The 26,324-nt window shown below is 49.6% G+C and overlaps 1 protein-coding gene across 17 annotated transcripts in view; it reads right to left on the bottom strand.

Moving 5' to 3' along the window:
• The window catches only part of ptprsa (protein tyrosine phosphatase receptor type Sa), a 165,720-nt gene that overhangs the window by 47,118 nt on the left and 92,278 nt on the right, over positions 1-26,324 (bottom strand). For 11 of the 17 annotated variants that reach the window (XM_081708287.1, XM_081708294.1, XM_081708289.1 and 8 more), the window contains 5 exons: positions 15,245-15,355; positions 5,609-5,878; positions 4,888-5,469; positions 4,576-4,712; positions 4,273-4,420 (listed from right to left, as the gene is read on the bottom strand). In XM_081708287.1, the coding sequence (XP_081564413.1) occupies positions 4,273-4,420; positions 4,576-4,712; positions 4,888-5,469; positions 5,609-5,878; positions 15,245-15,355 (1,248 nt within the window). Of the gene's footprint in view, positions 1-4,272; positions 4,421-4,575; positions 4,713-4,887; positions 5,470-5,608; positions 5,879-13,194; positions 15,223-15,244; positions 15,356-26,324 lie in introns of those variants that run through there. The other 6 variants (XM_081708290.1, XM_081708292.1, XM_081708296.1 and 3 more) reach the window with 2 other exon arrangements.

Genomic DNA, 26,324 nt, shown 5'->3' with positions numbered 1-26,324 from the left:
GCGACACAACTATCGATAGCGATCAGCTCACGGCGACCCGAGGAAAGGACGACACTTCTCCATCCATTCACAGAGCAGCAGCTGACATGTTCTTATCATTAATACATTTATTAATACTACTAATATTATTATTATTATTAACAGGAGGTATTAATGGGGAGGAGGAGTGGAAATTGTGTAAGAAGCACACTTTATTAAATCTATTACTAAATCTAACTATAGTAATTATTTAGTACTTATTACCTCATACCTGATACACCAGCCTCATTTACTGAGAGTCGTATTTCATCATCATATTATGTGTCTGACACATTTTAGAACAATTCAGAGGATTTGGGGTGCAGATGTTCTCTCTCAACGTCTGTATTTATCAACTCATAATTAAGGAATTAATCCTGACTAATGTCAAATGGATGGACTCGCCAAAATATTCCCACGGATTTGATGTCCCGCTGCAATTTTAGTAAGTGGGGAGCCAGACCGCTTGTTTGGCCAAACATGGAGGATTTGGAAACTGGTACGTTAATCTGGGCCCCTGTAGTCCCCTGTAGTCACCTGCCAGGAGGTTCGACAAGGAGCTTTTCCGTACGGCTCATCGCAACAGGTGCGGAAAGGAACGAAATGGGATTCTTATCCGTCATATACCCTCCGACCCCGACTCCCCTCGGTGTCTGTTGGAAACCCCCACTCTGGGCACGACAGGAGGGTGGATTCTGGGTCTCTGGCTCTCAGTCTGTGCACCCTCCATGACAACGTCTGAGCTGAACATCACAGTCCGAACAGCCTCCGAGCGGCGGGCTCGTTTTCCCCAGAAGGCCAGAGTGAGCAGGCCAGGAATGTCTTCCTCTCTAACCCTCAACAGTGGCTTCACATCCCCCATCATGGAAAGAGAAGGCAACCAGTCCTTTAAGTGAAGGCTCAGGTACATGCCAGTGGCGGAAAATCCAGACTAATATGATTTTCTTGACTGAATCCTTTAGCTTGAGGGATGCATGGGGGTGAAAGAGGACTTTGCCTGTCAGCCGAGGCCCTGGTGCTTGACTCTAGACCCACGCCGGCCTACAACAATGGCCCCGAGACCTGCTTTACTCAGTGGACTCCAACTTAAAAGTCTGGGGACAGCAAAGTGTACCACAGGAAGGAAAAAAAACCCAAAAAACCCCAACCCACAGGACTCAATCTCCTTTCTCGCGTTCCTGAAGAAGTCCAGCCTGCCAGTCTGCTGTCGCTGCTTTGACACTAGGCTCGAACGCTAGGACACTTGATATGATGCTTTTAGTAAGAAGCTCCATCGTTAATTGTCATTTATCCCGAAGCATTAGTGCTTAAACGCCCGCGAGAGTCCGGGGAGATGCAGGTAAACGCGCCGGACGCGTGCGGCGTGCATGCCTACGCTGCGCTGATGTGGTGTGTGTGTGTATGTGTTTTAACGGAAGCGCCTGCCGGTGCTACACAGAGGTAATTGGATTTATAGCTAGCGGGGAGAAAAAAAGAGAGCGGGAGATAGCGGGGGGGACGGGACGGGACTTTGAAGTGTTGCTCCACGCGCGGTGGCCTGTTTGTTTGCGTCGGGGTCGGGCGATCTCTTTAGTCATCCCGCCCTGCGGCCCATTAGTTGCGGCCCCGGGAAGCTTTGCATTCGCCGGGGCCGGGCGGTGATCCGGTGTGCTCTGGGAGCCTGGAGCAGCCTGTCCAGCTCTGTAGTCCGCGAGAGAGAGAAGGAACCCCAGCAGGGTGACGGCGGGCCGCGTGAAGAGACCCCTGCCCGCCCCCCTGTCGGGCTCCACCCACCTCGCCACCCGGCTCCATCAGTCTACCGCTATGATGGATGACAGGTCAGGCTCTTAGTGACAGAAATGGTAGAAATATATCAAAAATATAACCAGGCCGTGACAGTTCAGGAGGGCTGGCACTCTAATGCTCAAAGCAATGTATGTGGTTGGAGCAATAAAAGAATATATCTGAACTGGATACCCTCTGAGATAGATTGCGGGGGTGGGGGGTGGTGGGGGGGTCATGTGACATCGGAAAAGGCAGCGGCTAACTGGACTTCTTCCGAACAGCGATCACTTACCTCTCAGGAACCAACACATAACGTTTATTCAATTGTTTGTGTGTGCATGCGTGTGTGTGTGTGTGTGTGTGCGTGCACATTTGCATGGTGTTTTGCTGATGTATTGGGCCTGTCACCTAACTGACCTCTTTCTCAAAGTGACTCTATTTTCGGTCTGTGCTCGAGGGAGGCATCTGTGCCCGGGCGAGGGGGTGTGTCCGTGAGACGCCCCATTAAAGCCCCTGGACGGGGCAGCGTGAGGGCCGCCGTTGGCCACGCCCCCACGGATACTCACTCTCACCTTTAGTTTAATGGCTTTTCTTTCGCACTGCTTAGTGCTGCGCTGAAGGTGGGGCACCCACCAAAACGCCAAACCAATACATAAATGAAGAATGTCAAAGGACCCCGGACGGGAGGGCTCACTGAAACCGGCCGTCTGTCGCCTGGTCAGCCCCTCGGCGCCTCACAATAACGTAAGCCGAAACGAAACCGAGAAAGGGAAAGAAAAAGAAACCCAAAGGAAAACAAGAAGTGAAAAAACCTTTCGGAGGATCTGTGTAACTAACGCTGGAAGAAAGAGGAGTCAGGTGGCGTCAGGGTGTACAGGAGAATGACGGCATCACACACACACACACACACACACACACACACACGGAGGTACATTAAAATCAAATACATATCCGTTAATAAGCAGACACTTAAGTAAAAATCAGAATGAATAAAGAAATGCCTGAGACAGGTAAAGGCAATGGGGAGTTACACAGGTTAGGTCATGTCTGGTGCAAACTGGGAGAAGAGAAGGTCTGCAGGGTGCCCCCTTCAGGCGTGTGAGGAGCGGTGCATGCAGCAGCTGCTCTCTGAAACACGGGCCTGCCTGTGTAATGGCTGTGGACTGCTGTGCCAACACACACACACACTCAAACACGCACACACACACTCCAGCTGCACCTGCACAGGTACTCGGGCGCTGGTGAAAACAGAAAACATGTTAAAGCAGAAGGACCCCACAGCCCAGGTTTTGTTCTCCTCTTTGGCGGGTCTCTCACTGCTGTTCCATCGCGGTTTTCATCGATGGTTATCTCGACGAGCTTCACAACGCCGCCTTCGCCCGCCGCTCGCGCTTACGGAAAACGGCCAAAAAAGCCAAACTTCGCTCCGAGGCAAAAAGAGCGTAATAAATCAGTGGCGTCCCCCGCCCCAGTCCCGGGCCGTGACGAGCAGGCGAGAGCCTCGGCAGACACGGGGAGGCGGCGATGCCGTGGGCATTTCGGACGCAAGGGTGAGAAAAAACAAACAAACAAGCGCCCTCGGTGTCGGCAAATCAGTAAGAAACAGGAAGAAACAGGAGGGAAGAAGCACACTTGTGTTGGAGCAATCAATCTGCCCACGCTAGTGTTGTATTAAAAGTGCGACCAGTGGCGGAGAAAAACCAAGGAGGGGAAAAAACCAAACGAGAAGCCCTGTAACGCAGCGAAGGGTGGAGAAGAGGGCCTGGGAACAGTCTGTGGTCTCCGCCCTCGCTGGGGTGGGGGTCCATTAAACTATGCAACCGAACAGGAGTCGGCGCTTTCGCAACATCAAAGCGTGCCTGTGGGCTGCTGGGAAAGAAATCAGTAGTGATTACGTTCAGAAAAAAACAATCAGTTAGCGTCACGGCAGAACAGGAACGGTGGCATGCATGTCAGTACAACACAGTCCACAGAGCTACTCAGAAACACTCACAGACACACACAAACCGGCTGAGGTCACCCCGATGGGGCAGTTCTTGCTTATGGCCCAAAGGTGATGCTGTTTGCACATAGCACATACATGGAAACTCAGAAACAAACACGCACCAAAAATGCATCAAATCCCTGACAGGGCTTCTCTGCCATGTGTTTTAAAGCCCTTGTTACATCAGGTTACATCTCTTGCAGTGTCCGAGCTGGGTGTGTGTGTGTGTGTGTGTGTGTGGGGGAAGACGACGTTCACGTCCTTAGCACAGATCTAAATCAGAGGGCCACTCAGGACACAGACTCACACTCTTCACATTTACAGACTCCCTACTGAGGGGGACACACACAACGATATCATCATCATTCCCATTCAACGCTTGGGGTGCGGATCGAAGCTTGCCGCTCGGCAGTCGGAACAATCCCGGCACGCCACCGCCAGAACCTGTCCACTTAGTTAATTTTTTGCAAACAGCAGAGCGGCAAGAATGCGAAATGAATACATACTGGCTTGGGACGTCTTCTGAGAGATCTCATTGGTGAAAGCCCCCAGGCCTTTGTTGGAGACGGCGGCCAGCGAGAAGTGGTACTCGGTGTTCGCGTGCAGGCCTTCCACCACGTAGGAGGAAGTCGGACCAAACGATCTGGTCACCTGCTGGTTGGAGAACGGTAAGGTGACCCCAGATCAGACACATCAGGGAGGAGCTCATGCTCCAACGACAAACAGTGCCCCCCCCCCGGGCTTGCCACATTAAAACATTACGGCGGGTTTAGGGGAGCATGAGGTCGTGGGAAACCGTGAGTGTGTACCTGGCTCCCTGGAGCACTTTCTCTGTAGCGCAGCTCATAGCGGATGATTCCCTCCTTCTCGAACGCCGGCTCCCAGGTCAGCTGGATGCTGGTGTCCATCACCTCGCCCGCCTGGAACCTGGACGGCTGCCCGGGCACTGCGGGTGGAGCGGGCCAGAGAACAGAGAGGGAGAGGAGAACATTGGCGCCAGCCACGGATGGCTTCACCATGCCACAACCTAGCTACCGTGGCGGACCGCTTAGCACCGGAAACGGCCGCAGGCTGGCACCACCTGGTGGTGGAAGTGGGATCGGGCGGGTGTGTCTACGAACCTCCCTGTAGCACCTTGACATGGATGGGGTCAGAGAACGGGCCGTCCCCTACCGACGTGAAGGCCAGCACGCGTATGGTGTAGGTCTCCGAGGCCACCAGGTTCTGGATGGTGGTGATCACGCTGTCCTGGACGTTGTGGATCTGCCACTTGCTCATTGGTTGGGAGGGGTCCATGGTGTAGTAGACCCGGTAACCCTTGATTTGGCCGTTAGGCTCCTCGGGCTCCTCCCACCTCACCATCATGGTGCTCTGTGAGATGATGCGTGCCTGGATGTTCCTGGGTGGACTGGCAGGAGCCTGCTCTCCTGTCCTGGCCTCCACCGGCTCGCTGGCCGGCCCCTGGCCGATGGTGTTGAAGGCAGAGACACGGATCTCGTACTCGGTGTTGGGGGACAGGCCCCCGATGCTGTAGCGGGTGGTGGTGATGGAGTCCATGGTTTCAAACTTGCTCTCAGGCGTCTTGGCCCGGTATTGGATGATGTAGTGCGAGACGGGCTCGGGGTTGCCGCTGTCCCAGGTGATTGTGATGCTGGTCGCCGTCGTCTCGGTAACCAGCGGCGTACCTGGAGGCTTAGGCAGAGCTGCAAGAGTGCGATAGGAAGACTGTAACACATGTCCCACGTGAGTCAACACAGACGAACTCGCCTGACCACAAAACAGCCGCCAGAGGAGGAGAAACCCTGACCCCGAACGGCGCAGGAGAAGCATGCGCCCACTTACACTTGACGATGATCTGCGACACGGCCTCGATGATGCCCAGGCTGCTCATGGCCACACAGGTGTAGTTGGCCGACTCGCGCACGCCGTTCAGCTCCAGGACGTTGCGGCCCACCGGCATGTCGTCCTCGGGCGTCAGGTCCTCCGAGTTGAGCATCCACTTGACGTAGGGCATGGGGGAGCCCACGGCCACGCACGTTATGTTCACGCTGCCCCCGGGCATGATCTCGTGGCTGGTGGGCAGGATGGAGAAGCGAGGTGGGACGCGCCGCACTGCACACGCCCAGCCAGCCAAACGGCAGAGAGAGAGAGAGAGGGAGGGGGAGAGAGAGAGAGAGAGAGAGAGAGAGAGAGAGAGAGAGAGAGAGAGAGAGAGAGAGAGAGAGAGAGAGAGAGAGAGGTGACAAGACAGGGCGATGAAAATGAGTCCTTCTTTAGAGCACAACCATTGTCTAAAGAGACAACAAATCATAAACAAGTGAGACTGAAAACTAAAAATCAAAAAGAATGATAACGGAAGTAAACTAACAGAACTGCTTCACCGACAATGTAGATTGACATTAAAGCAACATAGTCATAGCAACAGGGTTCCATTGACTAATATTTGACCCATCACAGCACATTTAAAATCACACAAAAATCTATTACGAGTTTCTCATCTTCTGGAACTGGACCTCTGTGTGAAGTGTGCGAGCGTAAACAGCCATCAGAGTTGGAGTGAAGGTGTGGGGGGGCTGGCTGAGCCCCCCACTGGACCCTCGCTCCCACCCCCCCACCCGCCCCCCCCCAAAAAAATCCCCTCTGCTACTGCCCAGGAAGGGCGGATCCTGACCCGGCCTTGGGAGATGTGCCGGGAGGTGTGCGTCTGCGCGTGGCCGCGCGTGCGTCTGCGCGTGCGTCGTGGCGCACGGGCCAAGTGAATCCGTTCTCTAGCTAAAGATGAGAAACCTTAATCAGATTTTTGTGATTCGGGGTAAATCAACTGGACGAAGCCTTTTTTGAAAGATCTGACACGGTCCCATTGATAGATGCAGCTATCATATTCACAGACATCATGCAGAAGTAGAGGGAGAGAAGAACCAAAGAGGAAATGGAAAATTAAAACAAATCTCCGAGAGAGAGAGAGTGAGAGAGAGAGAGAGAGAGAGATAAAATGCATAGTGGAATGTAACTGAAGGGTCGCTAGCATGCCCAGACAAAGACGACTGAAGAGAAAGAGGACAAAGAGGAGGAACGAGGGGAAGTAGGAGCAGAAATCTCGCCCGAGAGAGCGACAAAGATAAAGAGAGTAGACGGAGGGGCAGGTGTAGGGGGAGAAACCCACTTCAACGCTGACAAAGTTAGGGTTTTGGTTTTTGGTTTTTTCTTCTCTCCTGCTAACTGGACTTAACGTGACTGCCGTGCTTGTCACACTGCGGTCCTGGCCAGACGTTGTAGCCCGGCGTCAATTTGTGGACTCAAACCTAGGAAATCTAATTGTGAACGACCCTGGGAAAGCAGCCAATGACGAGAGAGGGATATGCTTATTTACAAACTCAAGGAACAACGAAAAATGCTGGAGTACGATGGGAACAGTTCAGCGCCTCCACAACAAGGGCTGCCAAAGCTAGACAAGAACGTCGGGATGAGCGAGGATGCTGTGGAGAGGGGTGGAGAAGGGTGGAGAAGGGGTGGAGAAGGGGTGGAGGGGGCTGGACGGTGTATGCAGGCTGTGGACAATGGCCTTTTCAGAACCAGTCCAGAGCTGCCATTCTTGGAAACCTTCAACTGCTTCCTTTAACTGAATCTGGGTTATTCCTTGAGCTTTTCGTGTGAAAACTCCATTTTCTGAGCACTGAGAGATTACATGCTAGCTAGAGGACAAGATTAGATCTTCAGCAGATACTCACACTGATTGAAAGAGAATGTTTTTTTTTTCCCTTTACCACATCATGGATCTTATTAGAGTGTTTAACTTCTAAGATTTGTACAATCAAATGTGGACGAGTGAGAGGTTCAGCGTTAAGCTACAGTGCCTCTAAACCTGGAGCGTGGCTTCGCCAAGAACCGCAAAGTCACGCACTGCCCTGAGGGCAAAAAGTGTTCTCGTGAACGGGGCCGTAGGGAGCTGTGGTATATGCATTCCAGTGAAGGGGGTCCGGAAGAGAGAGAGGGAAAAGATGAGAGAGCGAGACAGAGAGATGGAGAGAGAAGGAGAGGAGGAGAGAGAGAGAGAGGAGCATGGAGGTGGAGGTGCTAGGGCTAGCTAACAAAAAAGGAAACTGAAAAACAACGACACAGAAAGACACAGAAAGGACAGAGACAACAGATGGAGACGAGACACGAGGCAGAACAGGACTCAGGCAGCAGGACGGCAGCAGACAGTAGGGGCGGACAGACTCAGACGGACAGACTCGGACATCGACTTGGGGGGTTGGAGACAGGACAGGGCTGACGAAAGGGAGGAACACAGAGGGGCACAGAGGAGTCCGGCTCCAAAGGAAGCAAACGTCCCGGCTCTCCATGGCTTTGACATCCCCCCCCCCCAACACAGAGGGGCTTGAGATCTAAGATTCAACTTCCACCGGCGTCTTGGTCAGACGATCACTGTGGAGCCTGCCGTGTACTCCACGTGATCTCTACTACTTAAACGTGAGCGGCTCAGCGGAAAGGAAAACAGCTGATTCCGAATACTTTTGTACATCTTGTGCAAATGCACCAAACGGATCAGTAGAGTTTCACATCCTAACTATTTCTTATGAATAACCGTGTATAATAAGGATTGTTTATAAATATCTGCTACAATAAAGAGACCACGACATGGGCTGTTTAAAGCTGCAGTCTGTGCATACACAGCGGTCATGATTAGTCATGGAAATATAAACAGAAGGGATTCCAAAGAGGCTCTGCAATGGGTGACCATATATGGTCTGCAAAGAATGATAATCTCATTTCTACCCTACCAGGACATTATTATGGAATAGATTATATGCTATGTATTAAAATAATATGTAAATTACATTTTAACAGGCTATTACTCAATATGATATAATTTATATTTTATGGAGGTCGGCAGTCTGATGTATGTAATTCCCAAAGAAATTTAGCAAGTTGCTTAACGGAATAACAGTAACATGTCTTTGTTTTTTCTTTAAGGAAAAAAAACCTGTTGCAACACCCCCACCACCCCTGGCAAAAAAATGCAGTACCCCACAGTGTTTGACAAAGGTGAAAGGTCATGCATAGCTACAACTGCATGAAGGACAAATGCAATATGGAACCAAACTGACCAGCAGGCCTCGGAGCTGATGGAGTCGAACCGCTCCAACCCATCCAAGCATGCAGCCACTAGTGCAGGTGCAATTCTAGCAACATGTTTAGATGGAAAACACACACACACACACACACGTGGCGCTAAATGATAATAATAAAAAACCAAAGGGATCAATCAGCAAGGCTCACAGACTTAACCAGACCGAGGATGGGTGGGAATCACATGGATCTACAACGGCTGGGGTTAAATCTGGGCAGGTTTACACCAATTACAAAAGGAAAGGACCGAAGAGAAAGAGGAAAAGAAGCCGCCATGTCACGTGGAAGTGCGAGTTTGGATGAAGTGCACAACTGTTATTCTCCAGCCGGACCATGAGCGAGGCTGGCTGGGTGAGGAAGAACCTGCGACCTTTCACCTTGTTATGCGGACCGCAAGCAGAATGTCTGCTCTTCCACTTCCCCGGAAGTGCATGTCCGCCAGCCTACACTGAAGGATGGCGGAACCTCTCGCTAACGTGTCTTATAATGAGGGACACGTTAACCCCTACATCGGAGCTTTCTAAACTGGATTTCCTGGTAGCCATGCTCATTGTACTCAAATAAAACTGCTTTCAAAAAACAAACAAACAAAACAGAAATGGCTCTTTGGCCTACTTTACGTCGCCAGGGTCAAAATTTAGATTCACCGAACCCTTTAAAGGACTGTGAAAATCTCCCTGACTTCAAAGCACACACAACAATGCCTCCTAATGTTTCCCCCGTCCAGCGCGGACAAAAGCGCTACTCCGAGAGAGCCTGAAGTCCTTAATTACACGTCAGCATTTGCATCCTAGCTTATCGATCCACCAGGCTCGCCCGGCTTTGAAGAAGAACTGTATGAAACGAGTGCGTTTTCAGTTTCGTCTCAGGCCTGGCGTGCAGTCACACGGTTCAGGCGCCAACGTTTGATGTGTGCTGGGGCTCTCTGGTGTTTTGTGCTGGATAACTTGGCGCGAGAGAAAACCCGAGTGATCGGACACACTTCCCAGCAGGCCTGACCAATAGAGTTGGGAGCGACGGACAGGAAGGAAGCTTGTACAGGTGCCGAGTCGAAAATGTACATTTCAAGCCCCAGTGTGGAGGGAAGGACATGTCAAAGGAATTTACAGTGGACGAGGTAAAACTCGAAAACGGCAAAAGCGTACTGTGCTCCCTTTATTTTTTTGCCCCTGATAAGAACATGAAGGAGGGTGTTGCACTTAGGCCAACGTTCTGAAGGCGGACACTATCTGCCATTTTGGTGAGACAAGTCTGTCCAGCCCCAAAATGAAGGAGGGAAAAGCCAAAATAATGTGCAGTCCTTTTGAGTGCCACCCTGAAGCTGAGATTACACCTTGCTGGGGGGTGGGGGGGGTGTTCTATTCCTACCGCTCGGTGGAAGAGGGGGCCTTGTGGGAAATCTTTTTGGACATACCGCTCATGGTCACCCACGTTAAGCCATCAGTGCCTGGCTAAGGGGTCTCGGTGGGGGGTGTTGGGTGGAGCCAGCTGGAGTAACGGAAGTCACCACAGAAACCAAACCGGCAAACATCCGCCATCGGGTTATGTGATCACGGCAAATTTGGGACTGCCAGGGTCGGGGACCGCACCGCTAGAGGGAATCGGACACGTGGCTGTCCTTCAAACACGGCAGCACAGCTGCATGCACAGCTGCCCGCGTGCCGAGCTCGTGTCCGGCTAGTCGGATCGCGGGTCGCCCCGTGCTTCCTTCGGTTAATCCGTTGGACAAGAGTTCATTTGCAAGCCTCTGCTTTGCCTCGGCTTTGCGCCCACCAGAGAGCAGGGTGTAATCTAGCTTTCCATTCTGAGTTCACACCAAAATGCACAAGCGAGACATGCAAACGCAGGCAAGTCCAGACATGCAGAAGCTGAGGGGAAGCGTGTTTGCAGAGGCATGCGCATGCAGTCTAGCGTAAAGGACACCGGAGCCTAGCCGAGCCTAGCCCAGCACAGTATTCCTGCATCACTGAACAGGTGGCCAAGTTCTCCACTACATTCTGGAACTCCTCAGAAAGACTCACAGGTTGAAGGCCTTTACGCAGACCATTCGTAAATATTCCCTGTTGGTTCCTTACATTGGGCAGAACTGAAGAATGGCTTCAAAGCTGTACTGACAGAGGGCCACCATGGGCAATTAGCAAGCTCGCTGAAACCGTGATCGTTTCTGTTGTTCCTTTAGCACAAGGTAGAGGACACCGACTCACTACTCTTGGGGTCTCAGCTCTGGTAAATCAAAAGCTGAAGAGGGGATTTATATACAAACCACAGCGATTAAATTCACAGCTAATTGTGGCCAACGGTGGACAGTCAGGTTTAAGCGTTAGCAACAGCAGAGTGTGTCCAGAACTGGTCACAAGAGCAGAAAAAGAGAAGGCAGGACAAATTAAACGCCATCTTTTAGCAGTGAACGGGTTTCAACACGGGCTTGTTAGCCACCCAGCCCGTTTGGTTCTGAACCTGAACACAGGCCTCTGGCAGGTTTAGCCAGACATGGCTAACGGTAGCTAATGGTAACTCCTCATTAGACAACAGCTGTGATAGGCACACACTGGTAGGAAAAATCAAGTCCTGCCAATAAATGCCAGGCCCTGGGAGACGGGCAGAGTCACAGCATTTCCTGTTTTATTATTTATACCTTGGACTCCTGCTCGGGGCCAGCATGACGACGGCATGCGGTGACTCTGGCCCCTCTAAGCGGCACAATGTCTTTCTCTGCAAATGAATTATTCAAGAGGCCATTCTGTTTCAGCGCAGACGTTACGAGACAACCGGCATGGTTTAGTGCCACAGCCATGGCGAGATGGACCCATGATCAGGTCTCATCATCCCCCCATAAAACACCCATCACCCACCCCCCCTCCACCCGTACTCAGGAAAGTTCTGGATCTCCTTTATAACTCATCTGTTTTCTTGTTGTTGCATGTAACTTTCTCGTGCTCATAAAGAATCTCAATATAAATACATTCTGCAAGGACTGATCTAATACAAAACCGGATGTGCTTCAGGACACTGGAACCTAGTCCACGTGGACCATTAGGTTTAATGTGCAAAGCTTGAACCACTGAGTGCCAGCAGTTGTTGTGCTGGCACTCAATTTTACCAACGCAGGCACCAGTGGACCGAGCTGGAATTGTGCCCTTGTTAATTTGGCCTCCTCTCCACAGCATTCGAATGGGATTAGTACATAAAGACCCCCAAAACAAGCTGCTGACTTTCTATCTGAGCCCAATTTGGGTCGCCTAATCACGTAAATCATCGAACGGCCCGGCCACTGCTGAGGGGCTCGGGAGAACAGTAAATTCTGGCTTGATTGAGCCGGCCGACTGCAAAAGGACAAGTGGTAGTCAATCAACAAAATCAGCCACGCTAGTTTGTTGCCAGTGAGAAATGACAGGCCCGTGTGCTCTCGGGAGGGACTGCTTGGAATGCAGAGATCATTAGGTTTGCCATTGATCCCTGTTACACAGTAAGGAATTAGCTGGGAGTAAAATGCCATCGAGACGAACAGCGTTCAGGCAGGTTTTGCTTAAGCACAGTGGCTTTGTAGTAAGATGGTAACAACACTGGCTTGCAAACACAGCCAGTTTTTTTCTGTTGTTGTTGCAGTAGGCTGTTTCTATGATGGAACTACAAAAAGCTGCAACATTAACTATGCACAGAAATACACACCACATCTGACAAACGGGAAATTCCAACATAACGGCAACTGAAGGAGAGCACGAAGGAAAGACACACAACAATAACGCTGCAGTACAAGGACTGACTACACAAAAGCCACAGAAGGCCTGATTAGGGCAAAGGGTTTTGGGAAAACAGAGGGGACATAATAAAGCATGTTCACAGAAACACAGAGGTGCAGGAAAAGAAACCCACCGCCCCGCCCCCAAAAATTCTGTTCCGGGCATGCAAGCATAGTTACATTCTCCCATCATGCACAAGGCCCAGTAAGTTCTCGAATGCTGAGGTTTCATGACAACAAATGCAATAAAAGCTTTTTAAAAAATTTAATTTTAGCAGAAGCAATACCAAAAGATGCGAACAAGAAAAGGCCCCACAATGCAAACGCAAAACAAAGGAAAAAAAAAGGGTTTCTATCACTTCTATTTGTTTTTGCAAACAAATGAAAATTTCCTTGAATTCATAACTACTTATCAAGTTTGAATATTGACTTTTGAGCTCATTCAAACCGCCAATGAGCCCTCGAAACAAAGCAAATATAGTTTCAAGATTTTTAAAACATCTGGTTTGTTTGTCTTTAATGTGGGTAAAAAAAAGTAAAAAAGAAAAAACACACCAACCTTCTCGAAGCTCTGGGGGATGTAAGGGGGTTGATGCAGAACACAATGACATGAGGAGAAGAGAAAAATAGGGGAAACACAGAGAGAGTAAAAAAGGCCACCTCAAGGCTTTCAAAGCTGCTGCATATCTCTGCTTACGCTGTTTTTTTACCCCCCGCCCGCCCCCTTTAGCCGTCCACGTCTCACAGAAGTGACACCAGTTTCGGTCCCAGGCTGGCTTTTGACCTTTGACCCAGAATGACACGGTTTCGCCCCACTGCGAGTCCTGTTGCGTGCTAGAAGAAGCGACGGAGCACTGGAGACCGTTTTATCAGGTTAGAACAGTGGAAACATCACAGATGCCTTTAGCCACCCCAAAAGCACCCATGGTGACCCCTTCGCTTAAATTAGACAAGAGAAACAAAGAGGAAAAGAAACGCAACGAGAAACCAATGAAACAAAAGAAGAAAAAAACAACAACAAAACAAATAACCCAAAAAGCCCAAAAAGCATGATTTTGTATTAAAATTTAGCAGCTACAATGTTACTGGAACTTAATGTCTTCCTGACAGCAGCCTCAAATAGCCCATATGGATTGACAGAAGTATAAATATGGCCTCATTCAGTTTTTACGGTTTTGATTTACATATTTTAGCAATAAAACTGGAATGAGTAGCTTTCCATTGTAGCTGTTAATTTCAAGTGCAGAATACTCTAGAAATCAAAACACAATTGATTACAGTCAGTGTTAAAGTCAAGCTTGAAAAACAACCCAATGCAGACTCATGATACATATTTCAGTGTCGCTGGTGCACCATCAGTGAAAATGAACACAGACTTGAAGGTTACACTTATAACAGATGATGCACAAATCATTGTCAAACACGAGCTCTGATAAGTGTCTGACGGAAAGCAGGAATTGAGGCTGCTACAGGCTCCAGGGAAAATCGGACCCTGCGCTGAGACGTTGCAAATCCAATTTTACTAATGGTTCATAGAAAAGAAGCTACGGAATCATTCCTATATTATTCTAATATTCATAACATATTCTAATTTAGCATGCTGTTTTCGTCAGCGTTAAGCCATGATATATCCAGCAGAGCAACAGCCACTGACTATACAATCATTAGGCTAAGCAGGCTGCCATTTTAGGATAGCAGTCTCCATTAGACGAGCAGACTCTAGAAGTCTAGCCTCTATTGCCCTCACTGGCACGTCTCCTCACGCAGAAACGTAAGAATATTTCTAATAACAGAGAGTGAAAACTCTGCCCTGCATTGATGGAAGAGACACGTGAATTATTTATCAGCGACAAAGTAATTTGATGCACAGTGGGATCAAAATCTTTTTTTTTTTGCATTCACACAGTAAATATTACATTTCAAAAATGCATTTGTCTCAACTGATCAAAATTGTCTCACCAGGTATTCATCTTGTCTCTGCATTATTGGTAAGAGCTGGGACTACCCTTCTGGCAATAGCCACATCTGATATTTCTTTACAGGGCAATGTTTTCTTTTTTTTCTTTATTCTTTCTGTGTACATCCATTTTTTGAAATGAAAAATGTACTATTTGTAGAGCATATAAACATTCATACAACTTTGTGCACTTGGTAGCACATGTATTAAATGCAGACATACACAGAACCACACTGACTGTGTGCTGAGTCTATCTTTAATCCTCTGGACATGTTGAGATAACCGATCCCACTAACCAATCAAATGGTTAGTTTGCCAGCCAATCAAAATTAGACTTACCTTCCTCCTCTTGTGCCTGAAAAGCTCGTTAGAGAAAATAATATCATTGGAGATCTTTTGACCCACCAAATCACAATGCTCAGAAATTATTCTGAGAAAAAAAAATCCCTTATGTCTAAATCCCCATTCATAGCAGGAGTGACCTCTGTGACGGTAATAACACAGAGAACGTAAGGTCTGGGTTACTTTCAGCTAGGTTAGAATAGCTTTCTAGCAGGAGATAGCACACCCCACTACACAGAGAGCCGTAGCCAGGGGCTAGTTTGAGGAGACTGGGTGCGTCGGTGGGCCCCGGGGCCGGCTGGCTCCCTACCTCGTACATACAGGTTGGCGGGGGAGGAGTAGCGAACGCCTTCCACGTTAGACGCCACACACTCATACTTCCCCTGATCGGTTTCCTCTGTGTTCTCTATCTGCAGGGCACCTGGGAGAAGAAATGCCCCAGAGAGAAGGGGGAGAGAGAGAGAGAGAGAGAGAGAGAGAGAGAGAGAGTGAGAGAGAGAGAGAGAATGATGATACATAATAAAAGTAAAAAGGCCACCACAAGCCCTTTTAATAGAGGTATTGTCATATATTTCTTTTTTTTTTTTTGCTTTTCATGTAGTAAAGGAAGTGATGTAAAAACACACCCTACTTTGGGAGGGTCATGCCGAGGCCGTACACAATAAGCATGATACGGCGTTAGGAAATAACCTACTAAAATTCATTTCCAATCGAGCAGGCAGTGACAACTATCAGCTGAAGGCATCTGGTGCTTGTGTAGCAGACTGTAGAGCGCCAGTCGCTGCGCGCTCTACAACCACAGCCATGAAGGAACCCAGCGTGATCTTACTGTGTACACTGATGGCAAGTCCACAAAATATTTGCAAGTGCTTAGTTGTGTAGTTAGGCCCAAGAGCCAGGCATGCCAAGTAACACTGCTTAGAAGCGTTACTATGATAAGAAAACACACACAAATAAACAACACAGCAACATGTTGTTAAGCTGTGTATAAATAGTGTAGGCCTAAGTTAAACTGGTGTGCTCTCTATGGTCACATGACTTTTGCATTCTCAATTTATATAGCAGCACAGAAAAAAAAGGAGGACTCTGTTAGCTTTAAAAGTAAGTGTGTGTGTGTGTGTGTGTGTGTGTGTGTGTGAGTGAGTGTCCACAGGTCCAGCATGACTCCCAAGTTCGTTGTGAGCAGGGAGGTCAAGGCCGGGGCTTCTGCCGGATGGTTGAGTGGTCATTAGTTCATGTCCAGGGTACGGCACGGAGCTTGGTGCCTGCGTCAGGCGGTCATGGATGAGGAGCGCCAGCAACGCCACTGCTCTGCTAAATCACACCACAAGGGGACCTCGGAGGGAATAGCTGACGAGGTTGAGGTTCTAGATATCAGTGAGGTCACCAACCTTGATGGAACTGAGCTTATGAGCCACAGTAAGGTCCCTGAAGTCAAGTGCTTTGCGCCGGAGGTTTTTTTCTGCCGTAGTTTGCTACACCACACCAGCCTTCAGGCTGCCGTTTTCCGACATGCATGTATTTTTAACTACGCAAAGCCCACATACAAACACAACCACCCCTTTATGCTGAACCTATGTTACTGTTTGCGTTTGCCACAGAATGCTAGCCTAGTCAGAGTGCACAAAAAGTGACGTACCTGCCATTTCTGGTCGGTTTCACCTTTGACACCTGGGGAAGGCCTGACCAGACCCTCATGGGACACCCCAGCAAACCACGCACTGCCATCTGTACAGCACGTGGGTGAGTTCACTGTGTTTTCACACACTTCTTCTCACTCCTAACCCCAAAGGACTCTCGCTGCTAACTCCGCCCTACTGGCGGGAGGCTCCACCTCGCTTGTTCTCCACCACAACTCTGGCTCCACCCAAGTCATGGTGGGGAGCTGGACCCTGTATAGCACACTGACCCACCAGGAGCAGCTGGGCTGCTGGCTAGGAAAGCAGGTGGGTCGGGAGGATATGTGGACGGGCGCGAGTGAGTGTGTGTGTGTGTGTGTGTGTGTGTGTGTGTGTGTTTGTGTGTGTGTGTGTGTGTGTGTGGTGGGGGGGGGGGACCGTTTGATGTGGGTTTGGTGCTGTGGGAAGTCCGGCGGCAGCAGGTGACTCTGGAGTGGCTTCTGAAGCCTCCTGAGGTGTTCGGAGCAGGGAGCTGCTCTTACGCAACCTATGAGGTCTGGCTCAGACGGCCGGACCGTTTGGGAAAGTTCCAGGTACGCGCAGACTCCCGTCACCCTGCTCTTTCCCTACAGCAGGAAACCGCGTGGAATTTTAATCCTATTTAACCAGGCCCTGATAAATAAAAGCAAGGTGCCACACTTTTTTTCCCTCTTTTTCTCTCCCTCCCTCCATCCCTCTATCTGCTTCTCACTCTCTATCCTCCCCCAGGGCAATAACCGTTGTGCTGCCCCCTCCTGGTGACCAGCCCTGTAGGGGGCGGGGCTTTACGTCCAGTTGTAATAACCTAACGCGTCTGGAGACCGCCAGCCAGAAGATCGTAGCGGGACGCACAAACACAATGAGGCAAATAAATTAAAAGCCAAATTAAAGTCCCAGCGGTAACCGCCGAGCGCAGACGTCGGCTGTGTTATTGTTCATCGTCAGAGTATTTTGGGTGATATTCCTTATTAGCTGGTGTGGGCTGAAGCACCAGTCCCCACAGAGTTCATTACGAGTTTGCCTGCGTACGGATTTTTTTTTCTTCGTCTTTACCCAGAGCCGGGGCAGGAAAGCAGAGAATTCAGGTGGAGTAGGGCGTGATATTGTGGCTTTCGTCTTTCTAGGATTATCAGGGGTGTTGTCATTGCGGCCTGGCGCCTCTGAAACGAACCCGCCCAGCGAAGCTAATTAGGGCATCCTGGCATGTTCTTATCCGCCATCCACTCTGTTATTGCTGGCTGCTTCATTTCGCCTGCCTTTCACCTCCTTCTCTTTGTTGAGGGACACAGCGACAGAGATTGGATCTAAGCAATTTGAATTCTTTATTTCAATCGATGTAAAGAACCCCCCCCACCACACACACACACACACACACATCTCTTGTCTTTTCATATGTGGAGTCTCCACGTGGGGCGGAACCGTCTCTGATGTCTGCCACCTGCCATTATTCGTTATTATCCGTTATGTATTGACCATCTCGATTTCCCACAATGTCTGTCGCTTGCTGGCTTTTGTGTAAACAAACAAATAAGGGAATTATTTTGCGGGAGCAAGTGATAGGGCGGTCCAAACAGTCGGTATATTAAAAATGCTGCTGGCGTGTTTTTGCGAGCAGCGGGACGGCGCGGTGTTGACCACGCCCTCTAGTGGCCAGCACGCACCACAGCCTCTCGTTGCAGCGCCCCCCTTTCTGCTATAGGTGGGGCGGCGTAGGCTGGACGGCGATGAACGATGCTGTGGGTTTTCGAGGCGAGCCGTGGCGGAGTTGCAGGTGGCTCCTCGCCGACCCGGCAGGACATATCCGACTTGTCCTGTCCGGAAAACTGGCCACCATCACGCTCACCACCGCCGTTGCTTTGTGGGCCTGCCAGAAAAGCGCTTCTTTATAAAGCGCTGGATGGATGAATCAAGCCAGGGAGCAGGGCCTCTTGACGGAGGCCGTACGGTGCCAAGGTCGTGCCCACTGTCTGCTGTGAGGGCATGGGTGGGGGGGGGGGGGGGGCATAGCTGGCCCGAGACCAGAAGTCACGGCTGGAAGCTGCTCTGGTGGGCGCCGAACCGAGCCCAAGCAAATATGTTGCTGTCTGGTAGAATCTTCCGCCGATGGGTGGAGGTGGATAGTGAGAGAGAGAGAGAGTGTGTGTGTGTGTGTGTGTGTGTGTGTGTGTACGGGAAGATGGCATACTTGATTAATTCCAATAACAGCTCTGAGCCAAAAGCAGCCAACCTGTATCCCTCACACACCCGTAACCATCTCCCAAGTCACAAACACAAACACACACACACAATCTGCAACTCCAGTCCCATTGGTGTAATTCAATTAGTGGGTGCTGGCAGGCCTGTGATTGATCTGTTTTGCAGGATCGACTGCATAGATGTTTTTCTTCTCCGTCCGCGGAACTGATTAGGTTGAGAGGAATATGGCCAGGACCTCACGTCCCCTCACTCCCACCACTCCCCTCCCCTCACTCCCGCCACTCCCCTCCCCTCACTCCCCTCCACTCCTCACCTCCCCTCACTCCCACTCCTCACCTCCCCTCACTCCCCTCCACTCCTCACCTCCCCTCACTCCCACTCCTCACCTCCCCTCACTCCCACCACTCACGTCCCCTCACTCCCCTCCCCTCACTCCCACCACTCACGTCCCCTCACTCCCCTCCCCTCACTCCCACCACTCCCCTCCCCTCACTCCACTCCACTCCTCACCTCCCCTCACTCCCACTCCTCACCTCACCTCACTCCCACCACTCACGTCCTCACTCCCCTCCCCTCACTCCCACCACTCCCCTCCCCTCACTCCACTCCACTCCTCACCTCCCACCACTCATCTCCCCTCACTCCACTCCTCACTCCCGCCACTCACCTCCCCTCACTCCACTCCTCACCTCCCCTCACTCCCGCCACTCACCTCCCCTCACTCCCGCCACTCACCTCCCCTCACTCCCGCCACTCACCTCCCCTCACTCCTGTCCCACTACTCACTTCCCCTCTCACCTCCCCTCACTCCTGTCCCACTACTCCCACCACTCACCTCCCCTCCCCTCTCTCCCACTCCTCCCTTCCTGCTACCACCTCCCGTATGACTTGCGCCTCTCGTCATGGTGTGTCATCTCCCTCTCTCTCTCTCTCTCTCTCTCCTCTCCCTCCTTTAACACTGTCTATAAAGTGCATTTTATTCGAGCTGCGCCCTTGCTGAGTTTCCAAAACACCCTCACTCAGACGGACGCACGCCACACACATACACACTCGGCCAAGGTCATTAAATGAGAGCAGTGGTAATGGCGCGACTGTTGTCGTGTTCCATCTGTTGGCTTGATATGCTCCCACAAACTCAGCGGCAAGGCGCCCGGCGGCCTGCGCCGCTCCATCCCAGTCCGCTTAGCCGGTCGTTCCGCTAGCTCCTCTCCCTCCCAAAAGGCGGGGCGATATCCATGCCATCGGAGCCGTCGGACGCACTGCTCAGAGAGATTCCCACTCGGCCATCTAAAGGCACCCAAACCCGGAATCAGATTTACGTACCGCACGCTGCACGTGCAAGCACTCACTGTCCACTTTAGCAGGTCCACCTGTTTATCTTAAGGGGGTATTTTATAGTGGCTCGGTTACAGATTGGATCTACTGGCAAACCCGGTTTGTCAGCCCACGTCTAGCCGCGTTTATCACCAGTCAGTTGCTGTCCACAGAACCGCCGCTGTGCAAATATTATTTCGGACCACTCGGCGCGTCAGGGATGCTGTCGTGCTACCGGTGTGGACAAGCACGTTGTGCTTGGGTGAGGCCGTCCGACGCGCCACTGTCGCCGCTGGGTCCAGAAACATCTGGCCAGCAGCGACCCCCGGTGGCCAGAAACTCACAGCCGTCTCCAGCTTGAAGGACGGCTAACGCTGGGCGGGTGTGGGCTTCCGCCTCCAGCCGCACCCCTACGAGGCGTGTCTAATAAATACAGCCGTTAATTCTGCACCATTGCCATGGCGCCACCGAGCCCCAGGGACTCACTGTCAGACCGGGGGCCGGCTCTCCGGAGCGTGTGCCCGGGGCCGGTGCCCCTCTATGACGAGCTAATGCCATTCTACAAACTCAGAGTGCACACGTCTCTATGGGCGGCGTTGCGTGACGGCACAACCCCGCGAGTGCTGGCTCTCGCCGGGCATTATGGATGCATTGTGGAACGTGCTTGGAGCCCCCGGTGGGGTGCTGGGCGGTGCCGCGTGGTCTTCTGCACCGCGCCACATGCTGCAGTGGCAGGAGTGAATTACACCCTCGGCACGGCAGGACAGATGATTGAAAACAGCCCAGGATTCTTCCTTTCGACCTGGCGCAGCACATAACGGTCGGTGTGAATAAAATACCTCGTTAAACTCATCCTGACTGGGTTTTTGGTGTTATGTTAAAAGATCAGAAGAGGAACACGCACCTACCTGTTTCCACTGAAAAAGAAGTGGGTTTACAATGGTCAGAACAAGTAAGAACACGACAGTGGCCGTGACCCAGACCCTTGACCTGTGTTTGACCTATGCTAGTCACAGGGTGGTGGTGATCCCCGTACGCTACTGACGGAAGGCTGGGTATACCTACTGTGGATCTGATCAGCAAACCATGCAAGCAATGTCAATGTCAGAGCCTAACAAAAACACCACCCTCACGCCCACCCGCACGTCCCCCCTCCATCACTGGGGAATTAACACTAGAAGCACCGAGCACTGGTCATTTGACTGCTGCGCCACGCCTGGTCGACTGACTTCCACCTATTTGAATGGAGTGGCCCTCCAAAATATAATTTTAGCGCCGGGTCAAATTCCAGAACTCTCCTTGCACAACTGTGCCCCAGAATTGTCCTTTTTTATGAGTTAGGATCCTTAAATTGTTAAAATCATTATTGTGCAATCTAGTTCAACTTGATTTCACTCTTATTTGTGTGATATTGCTGTCATCTCTGGAAATTCAAGACAGATTCTCTTTCCCGCCAGTGGCTGGTTTGCTTGCAAAGGTTCACTTGAATATAATACTTATCAGAAACTAAATTAATTCATTAATTGAATCAGCTCAAAACGAGTGTGTGAGTGATGCTTTGTCTAATAAATGATTAGTATTTTGCAGGAATTTTGTGAATGGTAAACCTATATATCATGTTAACACTGATGGCAGCAAATTTCTCGAGGATATGATCCCTCCTTGCCAACCAGGGCTACTAGACAACATTTATTATGTAAATGCATTACATTATGTATTATGTAAATTATTATTATGGCCTTGTTATCCTCCTGAATCATGGTGCGTACGTGGGTGTGTGTGTAAAATATTATTACAACAGTATTTTTTATTATCGGTGTTAGTTTTGGGCTAGTAGAAACTGCACATATTCGAAGTTCAACTCTTGAACCAAGTTACATGGTCTTCTGCAAAACAATGCATGTTATAATATTTTAGTCATGTAGTGAACAAGCCAAGGCATGTTTGACTACAATAAAACACCGTTGTACAATATATATTTGTTTTTCAATAAGAACAAAAGGCTTGTGTTGGAGGGGGATTGAAAATCTATTTACTATTCACCATCACGCTTCAGCAAATTATGCTAGGAAATTTCAACACACTATAATTATAAATACATAAATGCTTAGTTGTTTACAGGTTACACAATAAATGTTGGCTATTAGCATTGCATTATACATTATGTTACAACAATTTAACAATTTAAGGATTTTAACAATTTAAGGATCCTAAAAAAGGACAATTCTGGGGAACAGTTGTGAAAGGAGAGTTCTGGAATTTGATCGACTGGCAGGTGATATGAGGTGTGGAGCTGTTATGATTATTGTATTCACAATGGCAATCTTGAATCACTGAATCATAATATAAATTAGTCTACGTGTATAAATTAGTCTACGTGTAGGTCTCCAGCTCACTGCAGAGTTGGGGCAGCTACAAAGTTTGAATGAGGTTTGGGAGGTTGAATGGCTGTGCATTATTACAATGGCTTGGAGAATGCTACATACCCCACGGCACTGGACACGCTGTGCAATACTGAAGAGATGGTATCTTATGGCAACCGATGCGAGGCATTGGATAGAGGAGATGAGAAAGAAGGTGAGTGAAATGAATCTGAATCTGATTCAAGTTCAGAATCGGATTCTGAAGTTACAGGCTGAAGAGTGAACAGTGTGGGTTGAACCCTCAGGATAGGGCATGGGAGTGCAATGTTGTGAGAGAAACCCGAAGAGCATTCTTGGGTCTTGTTTTTAACAGGTTTAACGGGCGGTAAAAGCACGAAGCTGGACGAATACTGGTCTGCTGACTTGGGCAATCCATTTTCAGTTTAGGGCAGAAATTCAGATATTATGCGCCATCTGCGCTTTGACGGCAAGAACACACGGGCTGCCCACCTGTGACAGACAAAATTTGCCATGATCTCAGAGATATTCCATAAATTTGTGAAAGATCGTACTGCTTGTTACACACCCGGTGAGAATGTTGCCTACCGAGGCGGGCTCTCGTCTCCCTCAGTACATGGCCAATAAACCGGATACATTTGGGATTCAATTCTGGGTGGCCGCTGATGTTGAGACAAAATTTATGCTGGAGGCAATATTCCCTGTCTAGGGAAAGATGACATCGGACCAGCTGGTCATCGGCTATCAGAAAATACCATGTTGCGTTTGATGGAGCTTTTCCTGGGGACAGGAAGAAACGTAATGGCTGACAATTTCTTCACCTCGTTGGCACTGGTAAACAACCTTTTTGCGAACAAAACTGCCATTGTTGGGATGAGGAATAAAAACAGACATGAGGTGCCCACAGACACAGTCTGAGAGATTTTCCACCACTGTCTGAGAGAGGTGCTCAGGGCAGGAAAAGTAACGCAGACGATCTACCAGGCAAAATCAAAAAGAAATTGTATGCATCCTGAGCACAATGCACCAGACGGTTTCCACTGATAATGGCACAAAGAAACTGCCTGAAAGTGTTTCCTACTTCAACACCACTAAATGTGGCGTTGATGTTGTGGCTCAGATGGCACAGCTCCATTCGGTGAATGGAGGCACTTGGCAGGGGCCTGTAGTGCTGTTTTGCAATCTCCTATACCTGGCTACATTAAATGCACATATTTTGCATAGACAGTGCATGAACATTAACCTAAGCAGAAGAAAAGTCTTCATGGTGTGTGCGTGCATCAGGCAATGGCAAACGCGTCTGGGATGGTGGCACGTAAGTGACTATTACCTGAGATTCCTGGCCTGCCCGCCACAAGAGAACAACGTCAGGTGGGCAGATGTTCAGGGAACAAAACTCACGGCATCTGTCAGACATGTAAGCGGCCGGTCTGTGGCAAGCACTCAACGCTTGCACCCGAGCTGTGCTTTGAATCTTAAAGTGATTCACAATTCAGTAATAAAGTGAGCGTGAGTTAGGGAACAGAACCTATGACATGAAATGTAAGCCAAATAGAATGCAAGCCATTTATATTTGGTGATAAAGCAACCCTAGTCGAAGAGAACATCAAATGACAGATGACACCGTTATCAGGACGAGATCAATATCGGCTATTGTTCTCTGGTTACTGTTCTCCCTGGGAACGGCGGTGCGGTTCGCTAGGAGTTTGCCAGAGTTGCGGTACATCATTGGAAAGGTGCAACGTGTCACAATTAGGCCTTGGCTCAGGTGATCCCTGGACAGCATCTGATAACGCAAACCTCACCAGAGAGATGGCGCGTCATGGATAGAGGCATTAGAAGCCGTATATTATGATTAGCTGTGAAGGAGTTATGACAAGTAGCTGCAGGGCGAGTCAGTGGCTGTGGATATGGCAAGCTCAGAGTTTCTGGGGAGATGTAGAATAAAGGTGGAGCGGTTATGGTTGTTGTGTCACTAAGTAAAGCGGCAGGTCCGGCATTAACGGTGCCGGTTTTAGTCACTGGGGAGGCCCGGGCAGTTTTAACGGGGCCAGTGGGGATAGATATGGCCTTAGTCGCTGGCCATGGCGTCATGGATTTTTCCGGTTGTGTTTGTTACTGGCCTAGCGGTATGGAGGCGTAGCTTTAAACGTGAGACCTCGGGCCTTCATTCAACTGAAGAAGGGAGGAGCCTTCCTGATGAACCCTGAGAAGAGCTCGTGAAGCTGTAGTGGCTAGGCTGACGAAAGGAAGCAGACCGCTATGTGAACTTCTAGCCAAGCTCTAACAGTACAGGATACACCTTATACACCGTATCCTATTTCTGTGTTATCCAACATGTTATCCTTATCCAATATTAACCATTTTGCACAAACCTGAAAATACAACAGGAAAAGAAATAAAACGGACAACAGGGAAGCTTCTGGAAAACGTGACACAGGGTGCTTGATCTGAAAAAGGAATTAAGGCAGTTTGATGTGTTAGGTTTACTGTGATACTTTATTGACGTAACGTGCGAGCGTCACCATTCTGACTTTTTTTGTGTGCGTGTCTGCAACCTGTAGTGCCCTCTGCGCGAGAGACGCCATCTTTGTAGGCGCTATGAGTAGGTGTAGTCAACGCGGCGCTAGTAGGGCATGGTGAAAGTGGTAAAATGACGGGCTTTCGACATTCCTGGGCATGTCAACGAGGCACGGTGCTTCTAGTGTTAATTCACAGGGAGAGGAACAAACACACATACACACACAACGCACACACAGAAGAAAAACACAAATCACACGCACAAGACACACGGACACCAAAGGACACGAAACATGAAAATGTACAAAATGAAACGCATAACCACACACACACACATAAGGAATGTGTGTTAATTGGGAAGAGGATAACAGTGCTGTCAATGCTTTGGAAAAGGAGTCGTCGAGTGTAGTCAGAAGGAGCCATTAGTTAGTTATTAAATTAAATTAGGTGTGTTATGGCTGTGTTTTATATTAGTGTCTTACCTCGGATGGGGGTACCCACTGGAAAGGGAGATACAAGTCAAACACACAACACTTTGGATTAGATAGTGGCTAAGTAGCTCCTCGCATATTACCATTGGGTTTTATATTGTTAGAAACTTCTATTAAGCCAAATTATTAATTGAGGTTTAAAGTCCTCCCATGGCTAAGCTGGCAGTAGACTACGAGCTCTGTCTAACTTACACTCTCCCTCTCTCTCTCTCTCTCTCTCTCTCTCTCTCTCTCTCTCTCTCTCTCTCTCCCTCTCTCTCCCTTTCTAAGCTCTTCCCTTATCTTTGCCTCTCCTGGCACACACATTAAAAGAACACAAAGTGTATGGGATCGAGGTCTGTCGTGTGTGTAATCTCCATCTCCATTTTAAACGATAAGCAACTGACAGTGCGGAAACTGAATGCAATGGCCCGGAGTCAGATCTCGCCATTTGACCCAGTGGTGGAAAGCAAGGCTGTTGCTGAAGTGTGTGTGTGTGTGTGTGTGTGTAAGTCTAGAACAGCCATTTCAAACCTTAGCGCTGCAAGCCCCTCCAGGTCCCCTTACACCTGAGCCAGGTGATGAAGGACAGGTTAACCCTTCATATGCCAGCTCTGGTGTAGAAGTCCCCAAGGTCTGCACTCCGAATCTCTGCTCCACCTGCTGTGCGCTCTCTCTCTCTCTCGCTCTCTCTCTAGACTGTTTCTCTCCATCTCTACACACCATCTGAGCCCCAATCAGCTGAGCAGTTGACCACGGGCTACCTAAACTGAAATCTATGATATCGATCTCTCTCTCTCTCTCTCTCTCTCTCTCTCTCTCCCCGCTTCTGTATTAAATTGATCAAATTC

Source organism: Electrophorus electricus, chromosome 26 (genome assembly GCF_041902795.1).
Source record: "Electrophorus electricus isolate QZ-2024a chromosome 26, ASM4190279v1, whole genome shotgun sequence".
Lineage (NCBI taxonomy): Eukaryota > Metazoa > Chordata > Actinopteri > Gymnotiformes > Gymnotidae > Electrophorus > Electrophorus electricus.
This window is presented reverse-complemented; position numbering and strand designations above follow the sequence as displayed.